The sequence below is a fragment of the Microtus ochrogaster genome, unplaced genomic scaffold (assembly GCF_000317375.1).
Source record: "Microtus ochrogaster isolate Prairie Vole_2 unplaced genomic scaffold, MicOch1.0 UNK26, whole genome shotgun sequence".
Lineage (NCBI taxonomy): Eukaryota > Metazoa > Chordata > Mammalia > Rodentia > Cricetidae > Microtus > Microtus ochrogaster.
The window spans coordinates 1,680,279-1,696,496 of NW_004949124.1; the positions used below are offsets into that span (position 1 = coordinate 1,680,279).

Genomic DNA, 16,218 nt, shown 5'->3' on the forward strand with positions numbered 1-16,218 from the left:
GCATTCCCGTCCATCTGTGGAGTCCATTCTCTGGATTCTGCCTGTGAGGCTCTGCCCGGCATTCCCATCCATCTGTGGAGTCCTTTCTCAGAATTTGCATCCTTAACAAACGGCTGCTCAGTGGGGCTGTGCGGGACCAAGCTTGGCTGTGGAGAAGGGGGCTGCGGGGCGTGCACAGTGATGATCTCTAAGTATGACCGTCTTCAGAACAAGATCCTGTATCCTTTGCCTGCTGCCTAGTGGTTCATGGGAGGGTCGGATATAGTGAGTGAGTGGGTGAGTCTACTCCAATCATAACAAGGAGTACTGAATGATGTCTTATGGGGTATCTTCCCTGGCTGATGAAGAGGGACCAAACAATGACCATTCTGCAATCCAGGCTAATATGCCATCCTATAAAATTTTTTTCTGACCTTTTATAGTCTGTCCCTGATTTCCTCCCCAGTTTCCTTTGCCACCAAGGACCTAAGACTGCTCAAAAATGATATGAAGAACTCATGGCCTAGGTCTACTTGCTTCCTGATCTTGCTATAAACTGTTTCCTGCACTGCATGTCCTCTCATCCAGGACTTTCTACCTGGAAATACTGGGCCCAAACAGCATCTCCTCTACAAAGTGCTCCTTGATTCCCCAAGGTTGAATTAGATCCTCTGTACCGATACAGGTTTCTTAGTGAGCTCCGCACAGTCCCCTGAACCATTTGCTGTCAGGCGTTTACACTGCATCTTCATACCCACTTCTGTTCTCCCACGCTGTCTGCAAGCTGTTGCAGGCTCGGGATTTCATCCCATTCACCCCTACTCCCTCAGCCCCCAGCAAAAAGCTGGCATATTGATGGCATTAGAAACCCATGTTGGCTGTTTTCGTGAGACAGTGAGGCTCAGTCTCAGCCGGAATAGAGCCCCTTTTGTTCCTGTCTTAGGGTCTTAGATGGAGAGGCAATGGTGACAATAGCAGACACAATAACACAGCATAGAGCAGAGAGACACAGAATGTCTCCAGGTCTGATCATGGCCTGCGCTGCTCTGATGACCTCAGTCGCAATGACATGACCTTAATCTGTGATTCTAGTCACTTTTCTGTCAATGCCTGCTTGGCCCCCATCTGCTCCTTGCATCATGTTGCTGTGACAACCGTGGAAGGCATAGGAAACACCCAGAAGCTGCATCCTGTACAGGTGAGTGTGGTGGTGAACGTGAAGCCAGAACATCTCACAGGGAGGCCTCGGCCAAGTCTGCAGCTTTGCTCTGGGTTGTTGGCACAAACTTCACTGCTTGAGCAAAGGAGGTTGATCTTGGGCTCCCTCCAAACCCGAGGCTCCTCACCACCAGGGTCGGGATGATATAACATTGCATGACACAAGGGAACAACAAAATCAGCTGAAAATCCAGAAGCATCCTTGCGCCAGACCCGGAAAGGCAGGGAAGGACACCTTGCCCTTGAATATGGTTTGACAACCACAGTCTCCTGGATTCCAGATAATAAGCCCAGGTACCCCCTAGGGTTGGGTGCTAATTCCAGTTGCACCACTCACCTCCCACTCTTGGACAATACAATGTTGAATTTACAAACTTTACACATTGCTGGTGTAAAAATGCCCAATAGAAACAACATGAAGAAGGAAGAACTTATTGGGGGTTCTCACTACTGTAGTAGGGGAGTCATGGTGGTAGGGGCTTGAGGCACTGGGCATGGTGCATCATAGATAGGAAGCAGAGAGCAATGGGAGGCTCATGTCCAGCCAGCTTCCCCTTCTATTTAGTCCTAGATTCTGCCATTTCCCTACCTCAACCTGATCTAGAGAAGCTCCCTCAGCCTTGATCAGAGGCAAACCTAATCTAGATGATCCCTCCCAGGATAAACCCGGAGGCTCATTTCCTATTTGATTATAGGTCCTATCAAGTTATTAATCAGTATTAACCACCAGCTATGGACTGCCAGGTCTTCACTCTCTTGAGAACAAAGGATAAGATAAGAAAGAGGGCTGGGCATGCGACTCAGGTGACAGAGTACTTGCCTGCTATGCCCGGAGCTCTGGATTGGCTCCCCAGCGTCATATAAATTGGGTTTGGCACAAGACTCACTTGTAATCCCAGCACTTGGAAAGCAGCAGGAGAATCAGAAGTTCAAGGTTAACTACAACTACAGCAATTTTAAAGCTGGGTATACAAACTTAGAAATGCCAGACTGGGGTTTCCTCCTTTGCGGAGCTAGACCACTTGGCAATAGTTTGAAGGCAGGGACAGTGAGGGATCTCTGTACAAATCTGGGGGTTTGAAGGGAGAATTTGGATGCTCTTAGGTCAAGTAGAAGCAGGTGGGATCAGAGAACAGTGGGCAGATTATTTTCCCCCCACTGGGGTAACTAAGGCCGGAGTTCTTTGGAAAATTGCAACCAGAGATTGTTCCAGTGTTAAACCCACACCTTAGTCCTCTCCTTTGGGAGGGTCACATCTTCCTTGGTCTCCCTCCATGACATCAGGCTCAGGGGCCTCCAGATGAGCAAACAGGTTCTGTTCCACAGGAGGAGCCTCTAATCCAGTGTGAGGTCAGAGCAGGGCGAGGCTGTTTCTTGGGCAGGAAAAGGGGACACCCCTTAAACCTGCCCAACCTGCAGGAAGTGTGAGCTTAATTTGGGCCTGTCATAGTCTTTGTAGCTGAATAAAAACGAGTAATTTCAATACAGGTTTTTGTGCCCTCCCTTGCAGCAGCACAAAGTCCTGTTCTTGGTGTTCTTTTTTAATATCTATAAAAACGACAAGGCCAGATTCTACTCCTGGTCTGTTTGTTTTTCTTGGTTTCTGACTTTCCCATGTTTCCTCCCGGCTTCCATTGGTATCACATGACTCCTTGGCTCAGCCATAGACTGCTACAGTATCTAGGCTGAGGCCTCAATCCTGCCCTTCTCCGCAGGCGGTGCACACATTTGACTTTCAGCTTTGACAGCTCCTCAGGAAGTTAGACTCAGTTCCAATTGCCTATTTGACAACACTGTGTAAATGTCTGATCTCAACTTTATCAGGAATCTATTTTGCCCATAATGTCTTCCTTCTTGGGTATTGCTCTACCCGAGCCAATGGCAAAACAATCCACGCTATTTTTCAAGATAAGGATCTAGGAGTAAACTTTGATTCTCTCATATACTACACCCCATCCATCTAGAAGTGTGGTCCATTCTCCAGCCCAAGCCATAGATGACATTTCCCCCATCTGTTTTTACTCTTGCTGAGCAAAACTCGGCCCACGCCATCATCTGTTTGGTTGGCTGTACCATATCCCAATGCTCTGTCTCCGTGCTTGCTTTGAGAATGCAGTCTCCATCCAGTGGCCCAGCGTAATTTTTTTGTCAAGCCATGAATCACATCACTGCTCACTGAAATCTCCCAAGGCTTCCCATCACACAGAGAGAGAGTTCCGTATCCTGCCCTGGCCTGGGAGGAGCTGCTTTCCCAGCCAAGGTGCTTATCACCAGCAGGTTCCACCCATATTCTCTCAGCATTTCTGGCACTCCACGCTCATTCTGTGTGGGGCCTTCTTGCTGACTGTTCTTTTTCCCTGATCCAGACTGTGATACTGAAGCCAGACTCAAGATACTTTCTAGAGAGGCCTTTTCTGACCAGGCTCAGTAGATACCAGTCTCTCTGGACCACGTCATCTTGTACAAATTCTCTATACCACACGGCATTTTTCTTGCTCCATTTTTTTTTTATCAGTATTACCCTGTTACAGAATGGGCTTCGTGTACCCTTTCTTCTCTGTTTATAGGACTTTTCCATGCCTAGTGCAGGCTAGGTTTATAGTCTGGGTTCACAAAATTAATGAGTAGACTGTAGATATAGGTGTTATAGTTTCTGTGAGTTTTACTTGAGTACCAAGAGAGATTCTCAAGAGGCAGAAAAAGGAGAAAGTCATGCAGATGAGGAAAGGGACTTTGTAGTCAAAACATACCAGTTTTGGGTGGGAATTTTATGATTCCCGTGCAGAGAGTAAACTCAGTTTAGCTCATGTTCCAACTCTCACGTTCTTACTGTGCCCAGAGGGTGCCTTCACTCAACAACCCAGAAATGTACTGGTGGGAGGACACACTCTGGTCCCTCAGGAGTGGTGCTTGAATTTCACAGCAGGCTCGTGTAGCCAAAATAATACAGCACAGTGCTTCTATTAAAGATGCGTGAACCTGGGTAAATTCCTAAGTCCCCTGAGTGAGAACAGCCCCTGCTCCCTGAAGGGACGTGTCCACTAATAGCCAACATTGATTGATGCCTACAGAATGCCAAGTACATGCCAGGAGTTTGAGGTAGTCCTTGTGCCCGTAGTCCAGCTGTTTGGGAGGCTGTGGCAGGAGGACCTCAAGTTCAAGGCCTGCCTATACTCCACAGTGAGACACTACTACAGACAAACAGTAGAAAAAGGGCTGTTGACAGTGTTCTGTGATGGGAGACCCAGCCTAACACGCTCAAAGTTCTAGGGTCAGTCACCAGTAAACAACAGAAAGAAAGGGGAGAATAAAGAAAAGGATGGAAAGAGTTTTCTATGTGCCATGGTTTTAAATCCTTGGCTGTAAGTCATGGGATGGGGAACCTGTACCTCAGAGGGGTTTGGCAACCTGATGGTGACCCCCACAGCTTTAGGTGAATTGCAATGGAGCTGCAGTGAGGGGTTCCTGATAACACAACCATGAGGCATCTGTCTTTTTTTTTAATCTGTCTTTTTTTTTCTTTTTAAGGAAAGAATCGCCAAAAGCCATGGTTCCCAGTGTGGGTTCTGCACCCCTGGTATTGTCATGAGCATGTACACACTGCTCCGAAACCAGCCTGAGCCCACCATTGAGGAGATCGAGAATGCCTTCCAAGGTGTGAACCTTCAGGCACAGCCCTGGGAGTGGGATGGGACATGGGTCCTGAACACGTCAACATGGTGACAGTCAAGAATGGGCAGGAAATGCCAGGTGTTGCTCTTTGGAAAGCTCTGGCTGACAAAACATGGTAGCCAAGATCTTCTCCTGGTTATCCATGTTGGTTCTTGCTTCCTGGGATGTCTGCATCCTATCCTTCATGGGGCAGCCATGTCCCAGGACAGCTATCATGGAGGACTATTGACATTTGGGAAACAGACTAGATCAGTGCTTCTCAGCCTCCCTAATGCCGCAACCCTTTCCTACCGTTCCTCATGTTGTACTGACCCCAACCAAAAAATTATTTTCATTGTTACTTTGTAACTGTAATTTTGTTACTGTTAGGAACTGTAATATAAATATTTTTGGAGACAGAGGCTTACCGAAGGGGTCGTGACCCACAGGTTGAGAACAACTGGCCTAGATACTCATAAAACGCAGTTTGTTCACTTGCTCTTTCTCAGGGTGATTGACAGGAAGAAGAAAAAGTCACAGTAGTTGTTGCCTTCCTGTTTGGTCTCTTGTGAGTGAATCAAATCTCTCTAGAGAACTGAGCCCAGAAGGTTCCCCATTCATTCAGCACCCCAGTCAATCATCTGTTCAAACTTTATTTGAGTCCTGTTACACACTATCTGGAGTGTAAGGGGCACAGGATAAAAGATGGGAGTCCTTCCTTCAGGGATTTCCATTCTAAAGTGGAAGCCTATTGGTGATATAGTTTGGGAGACACGCTGAGAAGGTGAGCAGACACCCTGGGAAGGCCAGTGTGTACTTGGTCTGGGCATTCTGAGTAGGTGTTTTGAGGAACAGGACTTTCTAGGCAGGAGATATAGAGTGTCCAAAGGTCACGCCCCTCACCACTTGGAGAGAGCAATGACACTTCAACTTTCCCCTTGGCCTGCAGGAAACCTCTGCCGCTGTACAGGCTACAGACCCATCCTCCAGGGATTCCGGACCTTCGCCAGGGTAAGTGGGACCCTGCCCTAAAGCAGGAACTCGCAGAGAGCCCAATTGGGAAGGATGCCAAGGACTTCAGGTCTATAGGGAAGGAGGATGAGGCAAGTCAGTGAGTGAGTCCTCCAGCTGAGACATGTGCTAGGGCGTTTGTTTAGATGCTGCTGTCTTATTCATAGTGTGGGATTTCCTGCTGGGAAGGCGTGTAACTCAGATTCTTGGGAAGGTACACACTGCCCAAGTGCTACCTTCCCATAATGCCTCGAGGCTTGGCCACTTTCCCTGGAGACTGGCAGGCTCTGCCTGCACAGGTGCCAAATGTGGTATTTAAAAGCATCCCTGCCTGGCTCAGCTTGGCCCCCTCCTCCTTCCCTTTCTTAGCTGCTGTCACAGTTGGCACTCTGCTGGCCTCGTGAAGCTGATAATTAGATCTCCAGACAGTTCGTGAACCCCCTGCGGAGTTCATAAACCTCTTGTCTGAAACCATAGCTAAGTGTGTGGTCACTGGTTGTGTAAGCACAGACACATACCTGCCCATATGGTGAGGACAGAATGTTGGCACCTCTGCTCTTGGCACACCCACCTAAGTTTTTGCCTGACTCTGCGTTAAAAGAATCCCGACTTCACCCAAACCTTCTCGTCACTGTTTGATCATGGGTCCAGGAGACATGAAACACCCCGAGCTTCTCGCTCACCTTTAGGGTGGGCACATTGGGAGAAAGTCTTGGGTTTGCATAACACAAGAAAGTTGAGTGGAGGTGGAAACAGAGCCTCGTAAAGACAGCCAATGCCTCACCATATCCAGGAAACTGAGCAAAAACTGAGCATGGAGGTTGAGCTAGGTAGCAATAATGGGAATGTTAGATTCAGAGACTGGAATTATAATGCCTACCATGTAGTATTTATAAAAAGTAAGTACTTCTTGTTGCTGCCAAGGCTCCTGGTGAAAAATGGAAGGGTTTTGCAGTCAGACTCAATGGTGGGAATGACAAAGAAGGCTCTCCTAGCAAGCGATGAGTCTTGACTCATGCCAAGGTACACTTACTGTTGAGGAAGGGGCGTTCTCGTTGTAGACCAAGGAGAACTGGAGGGAGGAAGTGCAAGTCGGTTCAGGGATGCACTGTGGATGCCAAACTCAGCAGTTTCAACCTGGTTACTGAAGACAAAAAGAGGAGAGAAGGATATCTCTGGACTGAGAGATGCTACTATGATTTGGTAATTGGGGCCCAAAAAGTTTAGCGGAGTCTGAAAGTGTTTCAGTCTCTCTAAAAAAGAAGCCCACCAATATGTTGTCAGAAAGCCTTCAAACAAAGAAAGCAAGCCCAGAACCAAAATAGCCAAGATTCAGCATCTTGCCATTTCATGTGTCCTACGTTGCAATGCTGATATATTGTACTGAAGAGATAAGGCAGTAAGCAAAACAAGGAGGCTGCAGAATATGCTAAACTTTTGGTCAAGCGAATGAAGGAAGCTAAAGAAAAACACCAGGAATCAGTGCTGAGAGATGTGTCCTTGCTGACAGCTTCTACTGCTCCTGAGGCTAGCCGAAAATAAGTCTTTGAAAAGAGGCAATAAATGACCAGAGTTTGAAAAAAAAAAAATCAAGTACCTCTTGCAGAGCTTTTAGGACAATTCCTCGTATAACTTAGGCCATCCACAAGAGGCGCTTTAAGTGACAGGGCCTTCCCTTACCTGCCATATGGTCTTCATTAATCGCTCAGGCTTCTCTGAGAAACAAGAATTGTTCAGCTTGTGTCTGCATGCCCATCTGAGGATCCCGCTCAAAGATGTGCAATCTAAAGAGCCCTGAGAGAGCTTCGAAAGAGAAGGATGTCAACAACGATACTCTTCCGCAGGGCTCATCCGGTTGAGATGGTGCATGGCTCCACCGTGGAGCAGTACTCTGTCCCTCTTGACCCAGTTTTTTCTGCATTAAGATGAGAGCTCTAAGCAGCCCGAAAGTCTGGCACACAGCAAGCGTGCAGAAGTGCCTTCAAGTTCCTGCGCGGAGGCCCCCAGGATTCTTACCATAGCCTGTTTACTTTTGTGCATGGCTGCACGGAGCTTGGATTTCCTATTTGCCCCCACATAGCGCACATGAGCAGAGTCTGGCAGAGCTGGGCACATGGTTGGCATCAAGAATGATTGCGTCCCATCGAGCAGAGAGGAAGGGAATGGACAAGCAGTTAGAACAGGCAGAAGTGGGGTGTCTGTTGCCCACTCTGGTGTGTGAGGAACTTAGAAGGTTCCACGCCATGCTAAGTGCCACAGCAAAGCCAGACCGTGGAAGGGTAATGAAGAGCCCCTCTCTGGTCCTCTGGGGGAAGGGAAGTTCAAGGACCAGCTGCTGCGCCTCAAGCTGAAGACAGACGGGACGGTGCAGACAATCACAGGCGCAAGAAGAAACACATGAGCGGGAAGGGGAAATGTAATTATATTATAGTCTCAAAAATTATTGAAAAGAAGAAACACATAAAGCTATTGTACCAGAGCCTCTCCTTTTCAGGGCATGCCACATTGGAGCCTACCCTACTGGGAAGAAGATAAATTCTTAACCTCAGCCATCTTGACCCATCTAAGGGAGGCATAGACTCCAGAAAGACTCTTGTGGAATTCACAGTGTAGGGGAAGACTCATTAAGCCTAGGGCCATAAAGTATTTCTCCTTGACACCAACACATCACTGAAGGCATATTGATAGAGGTCCTCTGATTTCAGTACAACTATCTGCTTTTCACTTAAGAAAAAATCACATGACCTACACAGAGGCAAACACAGTTTCAAGAGACTAAACATAGAGCAGAATTAGAATTGACATAAAAAAAGATGTCAGAAAGATGAAATCATGAGTTTTAAAAATAATATAATTACTATGCTAAAGGTTTTAATGTAAAAATAGACACGTAATAAAGGACGGATAATGTAATCAGAGTGATAGGAATTCCATAAGGAAATTATAAGAAAATACTAGAGTCAAAGTCACAGTAACGGAATGAAGAATACACTTAGTGGGCTCCTTTGTGAACTGGATGTGGCTCAAGAAAACATTTCTGAGACCGAGGATATGAAAATTCAAGCTTCCAGAGCCAATGAGCAAAGAGAAGACCTGAACAGGGAAATAAAAACCCAGAAGACCAAGCACCATGGAACCATGGGAGTGTAGCATGCATGTAAGGGGATGCCAGAAGGAGAAAGCAAAATAGTTCAGCAATTATGAATGAGTGAGCATTTCCCCAAATGAATGTTAGACTCCAAACCACAGAACCAGGCATCTCAGAGAACACTGAGATCAATGTCAAACAACAACAAAAACAATATATAAAAACCACCAAAAAAAGAACTAAATAAGACAAGAACCAAACCAAACTAACAACAACCCTCTCCCACAACATTCACTCCAAGATATATTAAAGACAAGCTTCCCAAAATAAAAATTAAAAAAACTGTCCTTCGTAGGATCCAGAGCTACACCTGATCTGTAGAAGCACACAAGCTAAGGATCATGTTCACCTCGTAAGGAACCACGTAAGCAAGAAGAGAATTGAGGGGTATACTAACAGCGCTGAGGGTAAAAAATCCCACTGAGTTAAAATTCTGTGCTTTGTGAAACTGTTCTTCAAAACTAAAGCGGAGGAGAAAGGCACAGCAGCTCACGTTTGTAATCTCAGTGCTTAGGAGGCAGAGGCAGGGGCATGATTCCGAATTTGAAGCCAGTGATTCCAGGCTACGTAATGATTCCCGGCCACTCATTAGTGGATCAATATAAAGGACAGATGCTTTAAGAAGACATATAAATCCTTTTTTAAAGCATGGGTCAGGGTTTATTAAGCAAATAAAACTTACCAGCGGCGACACCACCAAGAACTATGACTCCCTATACTACAACCATCATTAGCGGCCTACAATTCCCCAGGAAAGGGTGGGCTTCATGAGCCCCCTCTCATCAGGATGGGGTGTTGGTGGGTCCAGTCACTAGATGTTGATACAATCTTTAGATGTTGAACAATATTTAGAGCAGAAAATTGATGAAACTGAAACCAGGAAATCCATAGAGATAAATCAACAAAACAACACTGGTCATGTCCAGGTATCCAGCCACTTCTGCTGTGAGTTCATCGGTCCAACAGTCACATTAGAAAGACACAGAGACCCTTAACTTGTATGCAACTAGGAGTGGAACACAGTAAGAAGAAATTCCAAGATAAATTTTACAATAAATTAAATAAAATGGAAATTTATTCTAATCTTTTAAATGGGTATTTCATCACCATTCTATCAAAAATGGCCATATCCTGCAGATAGATTAAAAACCAGAAAAGACATAGGTGAATTCAACAGCACTATCAATGAACTGCATGTGACAAAAGTCTCTATGTCACCACAACCAGAAATGACAGAACAAGACTTTTTTTCATACTCTCATGAACGCAAGATGGATCACATTCTGGACTATAAAACAAATAAAAAATAATAGCAATTCCACAATGTCTGTTTGGGGACTAGAGTAAGATTAAACTAGAAACCAAAACCAGAAAGATAGCAGGGAAATTCCAAAAATGCTTTCTGTGAGATTAAACAACATGCGTCCAAATAGCAGATGGGGCAAAGAAGAAATCCCAAAATAAATTTAAAATTGTTTCGAACTGAATGAAATTGAAAAGATATTTTGTCAAATTGCTTGGAGGGAAATTTAGAGCAGGGGATGTAAATCTAGGAGAGAGAGAAAACAAAAAGATCTAAAAATCAATATGTGGCTTCCACCTTAGGAAAATGAGAAAAGGGCAAATTAAATCCACAAGAGGCAGAAGAAAAGAAACAATATTTAGAGCAGAAAATTGATGAAACTGAAACCAGGAAATCCATAGAGATAAATCAACAAAACAAAACCTAGTTCTTAAAAAGAAATTCAGTGCAAGCAGTGTGCTTTGATCCGGCCTGTCTGAGGAACAAGACGATACAGATTGCTAAGTCAGACCAAAAGAAAGACGGCTGGGGAACAATAAACATCTAGAGGATAATGAAGGGGACTTAGGAAAATCTCCAGATCATCTCCATCGTGGCCGCTTCCTGAAAAGCAGGGTCATGTGTCGTCTCTTGCCCTTAGCACCTGAAGCTGCAGGAGGTGAACACTGCCAACAGATGGAATGATATATCCACGGGACCTTCAGCCTTCAGGACGACCCTGACATTACAGCCTCAGCTTCAACGACTTCTCTTGGTCTTTATCTCATAGCTTTGGTTCTGCCTGTTGTTGAAGGGGTAGACGATGGGGATGTAACCTCTCTCATTACAGGCATTTATGCGTGCTTGGAGATGTATGAACCAAGCAAAAGTAATCAGACGTGACTTGGGAGGGCCCTTCTGAATCAGACTTCGCCCTGACTTTTCAATCTTGGTGACACTGAGTCTGAATCTGAGGTTTGATCTCTAGGTTTCCAACAAATGTTAAATAGATTGGCATCAACAAAGGTTGTTCCCCATAAAGCAAGAATAAATGCTTGTTAAATGGGAAAAATGTCTTCTTTAGCACAAGTAATGTGCTAATGATGACGTCTATAATTAGTACCTGTCAAGGAAAATGTCTGACTTACCTCTGCACACGTGTTATTTCAGCTTCTGAATTCTCAAAGTCACACACAAGGGGAAGGTGATGTGATGTTAGGTCCATACTGATTTCCCAATCTGCAGGATGTATTCATTTCCGATGGAATAGTGTTGCCATCTCTACTTAAAACATTTGTCCTTGCACTTCTCTGTTTAATTCTCTTCAGTTTAAAGCACTTAAAAGTATAGCTTGAAATTTTTGATGCCCTGCTGTTATCTACAACACATTAAGGCTTCCTTTATTTTGTTTCTTTTGGGGGTGGGTGTTTGAGACAATATCTGTTTATGGAGCCCTAGTTATCTTGGTACTCACTATTTAGACCATGCTGGCCTTAAACTCACAGATATTTTTCTGCCTCTGCCTCAGAGTATTGGAATTAAAAGCATGCACGACCATGACCAACTTCCACGTAAAGGTTTTTTATGTCTTTTTGACTTGGCTGTTGTACCTAGGACCTCCCCTTTCCGACTCGTAGTGATTCTCCTGCCTCTGTGTCCTAAGCACTGAGATCACTCATGTGTGTGTGTGTCACTGTGTTCTTTTCTTTTATTTAACATTTTACATACTAGTCCCCGAGAGTACAGAATTCTAAGTTGGTAGGATTGTTCTCTCTCAAGTTCCAGTATTTTAGTCAATTCTCTTATTGCTTACCTCTCAAATCAGAGAGCCCCGGAGGGTGTGGATGGAAAAGGGCAGCCTTACTCCAGTAGCCCTTGAGTGACTCATTATTATGCACCACAATAATTTATAGCATAAATATACCATTGAGTTATCATGGAAAGTGATTTAAGTGGTATTATGTTGGCACATTGGTTGTCTGGGAAAAGTGGTTTGTATAACATATGTCTTTCATCAAGGAAGCCAGGTGAGTAAGGCAATGCTTTGCTCTATGCAAATTCCTCTTGCTTCCAGAAAGTCTGAGAACGCAGTTTCATCACTCCTTCTCTAGGAAGAGAGCTGAGAGAGACCTTAAGGGATCTCTCTTCCCATCTAAGCATAGAGAAGGGGAAGATGGGAGAAGTTGTGTATGTGGACTAGCCGGAGTGGGTCTGGTGTGCATACCTGAGATGCTCTGCAGAAGGAGCTGCACACTCACAGGGTATGAACTAGCAAATGTTTCTCTTGGAGGTGCTTACATGTTCTCAAAAGCCACGCCTTTAACCCCATGGCATTCTTGGGCCTTTTGGGGACAAAGGTAGAGGGCTGAAGCTCCTCTTTGGGGAAAGGCTAGCATGGAAAGTCATTCCCCCCTTACTCACACACAGAAGGGCTGCCTGCCCTTAGCTTGCTCCTTCAGGACCCATTACATTAAAAGACCGAGTTCCCCTGCATTTGTCTCTTAACATCAGTTTCATGATTTTGGAAACTTTGTTTCTTCAGCTGGGTCTGTCAGGTGAATACACACCCCACCATGTAGTTTCCTCAGTCTGCTGAGGGAGACAGCAATCTCTGTCTGTGCTCTGCCACAGACATCCTGAGAGGTCTGAGGAAGTAGTTTCCCCTAAGCAATGGGCGACCCATGCCCTTTCTCCAGAGCCCAGTCACAGTGAGGAGTGGAGTGTTTAACTTTCTGGGATAATGACACAGTAAGTAGTGGAGGTCATTGGACACGTATCTTAGAGACCAGGACTGATGTATGACATCCATAACAGGGTCTGACAAAGACCCCAGCTGCTGAGACTCCCAGCCAAGCATCACAGATCTCATTTGATCTCAAAGTAGAGACTCTTGTGTCCTATGAGAAGTGGTAAGATTTTTTTCCCTTAGGGACTTCCTAAGGAAGCAATGCTGAAGAAGGAAAGTGGGTATAGACATATGTTCTCATAAAGTAGAATCTAGGTTTAGCGGAGAAATTTTCTTGAAAATAAAATTTCCCTGTTGCTCCAAAGACTTCCTCAATTCGCATTAGTGAAGTGAGCATGTGGCAGGGACCTCAGCCCTCCAAACGGAGGCAGAATGGATGGGATAGGCCATGCTTCTCTCGTTGATGCAGGCTGAGATTACCAGAGCTGGGCTTGAGTAAAGAAGGATAACTGACTTTCCTTAGGTTCTGAGAAACTGAAAATATTCTTATGCGAATATGTGTCATCTTCTCAGGATGGCGGGTGCTGTGGAGGAAGTGGAAACAACCCGAACTGCTGCATGAACCAGATGAAAGACCAAATGGTACCCGGGCCTTCTGCTTCTGGGAGCCTAGCGGGGGTGGGGGCAGTCTCAGGTCTGGGGGAGTTGCTGTGCTCTTTCCACATCCTTGGCAGTGACATTGGAAGAAACAATGAGAGGCGTGGCGCTCAGATGCTGAAGGTGCCATGGTACTCATTACTTCTGGGTTCTCTGGCAAGGCCTTCTTGTTCCTTCTTCCTGGAGCTGACTGCCTCTTCTGGGAACAAGCTCACCTGGAAGAAGAGCCGGGTCAATGCGTCTGAGCATCTGACACTTGCTATTCTCTTTCCTTGCAGGTTGCTCCCTCAACATCTTTATTCAAACCAGAGGATTTCAAGCCCTTAGACCCCACTCAAGAGCCCATCTTTCCCCCAGAGTTGCTGGTAAGTGATGCTGGGGACCTCTAGTCAAACACCTGTTCTGTGAGCTCCTGGGTTCTACTTGGTTTACATGGCTGCTGAGAATTTTGTACCATTTTGTCTTAGATTTTATCTTAGTTCTCCTTCCTTATTCTGCCATTTCTAGGAGGTAAAGGCCTTCTGTCCCATGTTCCCATCCCATCCCATCCTTTGCTTCTCCTTACATGGGTCATACAGTTACAGATTCCATGTCAGTGTTCCTTGATGAACTTTGAGCCCCACGAGATTGACACTGTTCTCTGCAATGCACTGTTTATCAATAGCAGGCTCTGTTACTGATGCTATCTGTTGATGATATTGTTATATCTGTTTCCACTCTATGTCAATTTGTGGACCTCCTGGCTATCTCCATGTGTGAACCCATCAAGCCATCTATTTCTCCATCTAAAGCAGCATACTTCTTTAAAGGAAGCAAAACAGAGCTGCACTAGAAGGACATGAGCATGGATTGAGTTTCTGTCATAGAGACGTCCTCATGCTCACTTTCTCATTTTCATTTATATTTATTACAAGGAAAGACTCAAGCCTTCTCCGGTGTTTCTTTGGAGATGTAGGCTCCTGAAGGTTCAAAGGTTCAAAGGTCAGAGGATAGATTATCAGTGCTACTGGCCTATCCTTCCCTGGACTGTGAACCCTTGAAGACACCATCAGTTTGATGCCTGGGATCTCTTCCCACCAAGAGTCATTCATATGTGCTAGATTCAGGCCTCCTCCGCATGCACTCTGCTCTTTGGACGCCTGTCTTCCTGACCTTTAACCCTTCCCACTCCGTGTCCACTGTGCCTCCTGGTGACAGTGTGGAATCTGGAATCTGAGATTTCTGGTGTGGGCTGCTCCTAGCAGGTGGCTTTTGGCAGGTACCATAACCTTATCTTTAGGTTGCTCTATCAGTCGTAGCTGCAAGGCTCAGAGTGCCTCTTTCACCGAGCTCTTCTCAAGAGTGCTATGATGTACTGAATAGGGCCGACAGAAACTGCATGTAATCTCTCCCCCCCTTCTCTCGGCATGTAATCTCCCTTCTCAATTCGCTATTAGACAAGTCAGTAAACAGGCTGATCCCACTGCAGATTTAATACGGTTCCTTGGGGGAAGGGTGGTACGAAGGAGACAGTGCAGTAAGCTAACTATACTTCCAGAGGCTGAAAGACACTCCCCAGAAGCAGCTGCGTTTTGAAGGGGAGCGTGTGACCTGGATCCAGGCTTCAACCATGGGGGAACTGCTCGACCTCAAAGCTCAGCACCCCGATGCCAAGCTGGTGGTGGGGAACACAGAGATAGGTAAGGCTGCACTGGGACCTTTGAGCATTGCTGGGGTCATTCTGCCTCTCTAGTTCCTAGCTGAGTGTTCCCCTACTCTCTATTCATTGATTCACTGACTGCTCACTGGAAGCCCACTGAACTCAGGGCATAAGGGCTCCCAGAACATTGGCTTTAGAGTCAGGGAAGCCTGGTTCCGTCCCTTACTGTGTATCCTAGGAAAGGTTCTCTGTGGTGTGATTTTGAAGGCTGTGGCTCAGTAGCATTCATGGAGGTTGGTGCTCTTGTTGTCCATATGGTTGTGGCCCTCAGATACTTTGTCTATATAACTAGAGTTCTAGGGACCAAGGGTAGCATATTTTGAAGTGTCTAGAAGGATCTTTGGTGATGTTTTGACTTTGGACATGCTCCTCTCTGTGAGTCAGGCAGTGCTCTGGATTATAATGAGATCTCATGAGCTCCACAATTGGAAATAATTTCTCAAGACCTTCCATCTACTCTACTCCCCCCACCTTTATACACACACCACACAAAGTAAAGACCTAGCTACAGCCAGTGCCAGCCGTGAGGGGAGTGAGTCTAGAAAAATCCTTACTAAGATGGAGCTCATTGTGTCAGTGTCCTGTCTTGGGAGTGGACTCCTCAAAGTGGGCTGGCCCTTTGAAGCCCTCAGCTACATCAAGACGGAGAACTGGGGTATCTGTTTGATTCCCCATCTGCGATGGTATTGGCAAGACCTAGAGAGACAGCACATCTGGATCCGAGGGAACGGAGGAGCAGCATCAGCAGAGGCTTCTAGTGATTAGCTGGGGTGGAGACAGACACTGGACAAAGATGCCGCCCCACCAAGCCAAGCACCTTGAACCCAGACAGAACTACTGGAGATCAGAAGACAGATTTGACTTTTGTTTTAAGGATCTGACATTTT

At 45.8% G+C, this 16,218-nt stretch overlaps 1 protein-coding gene across 1 annotated transcript in view; it reads left to right on the forward strand.

The window, feature by feature from the left end:
- Xdh (xanthine dehydrogenase) overlaps window positions 1-16,218 on the forward strand; it is a 63,713-nt gene that overhangs the window by 9,892 nt on the left and 37,603 nt on the right. Inside the window, exons 3-9 of the mRNA XM_005367945.3 lie at window positions 122-218; window positions 1,072-1,177; window positions 4,726-4,852; window positions 5,798-5,859; window positions 13,549-13,617; window positions 13,911-13,997; window positions 15,170-15,311. Of these exons, the coding sequence (XP_005368002.1) occupies window positions 122-218; window positions 1,072-1,177; window positions 4,726-4,852; window positions 5,798-5,859; window positions 13,549-13,617; window positions 13,911-13,997; window positions 15,170-15,311 (690 nt within the window). The remainder of the gene's footprint in view (window positions 1-121; window positions 219-1,071; window positions 1,178-4,725; window positions 4,853-5,797; window positions 5,860-13,548; window positions 13,618-13,910; window positions 13,998-15,169; window positions 15,312-16,218) is intronic.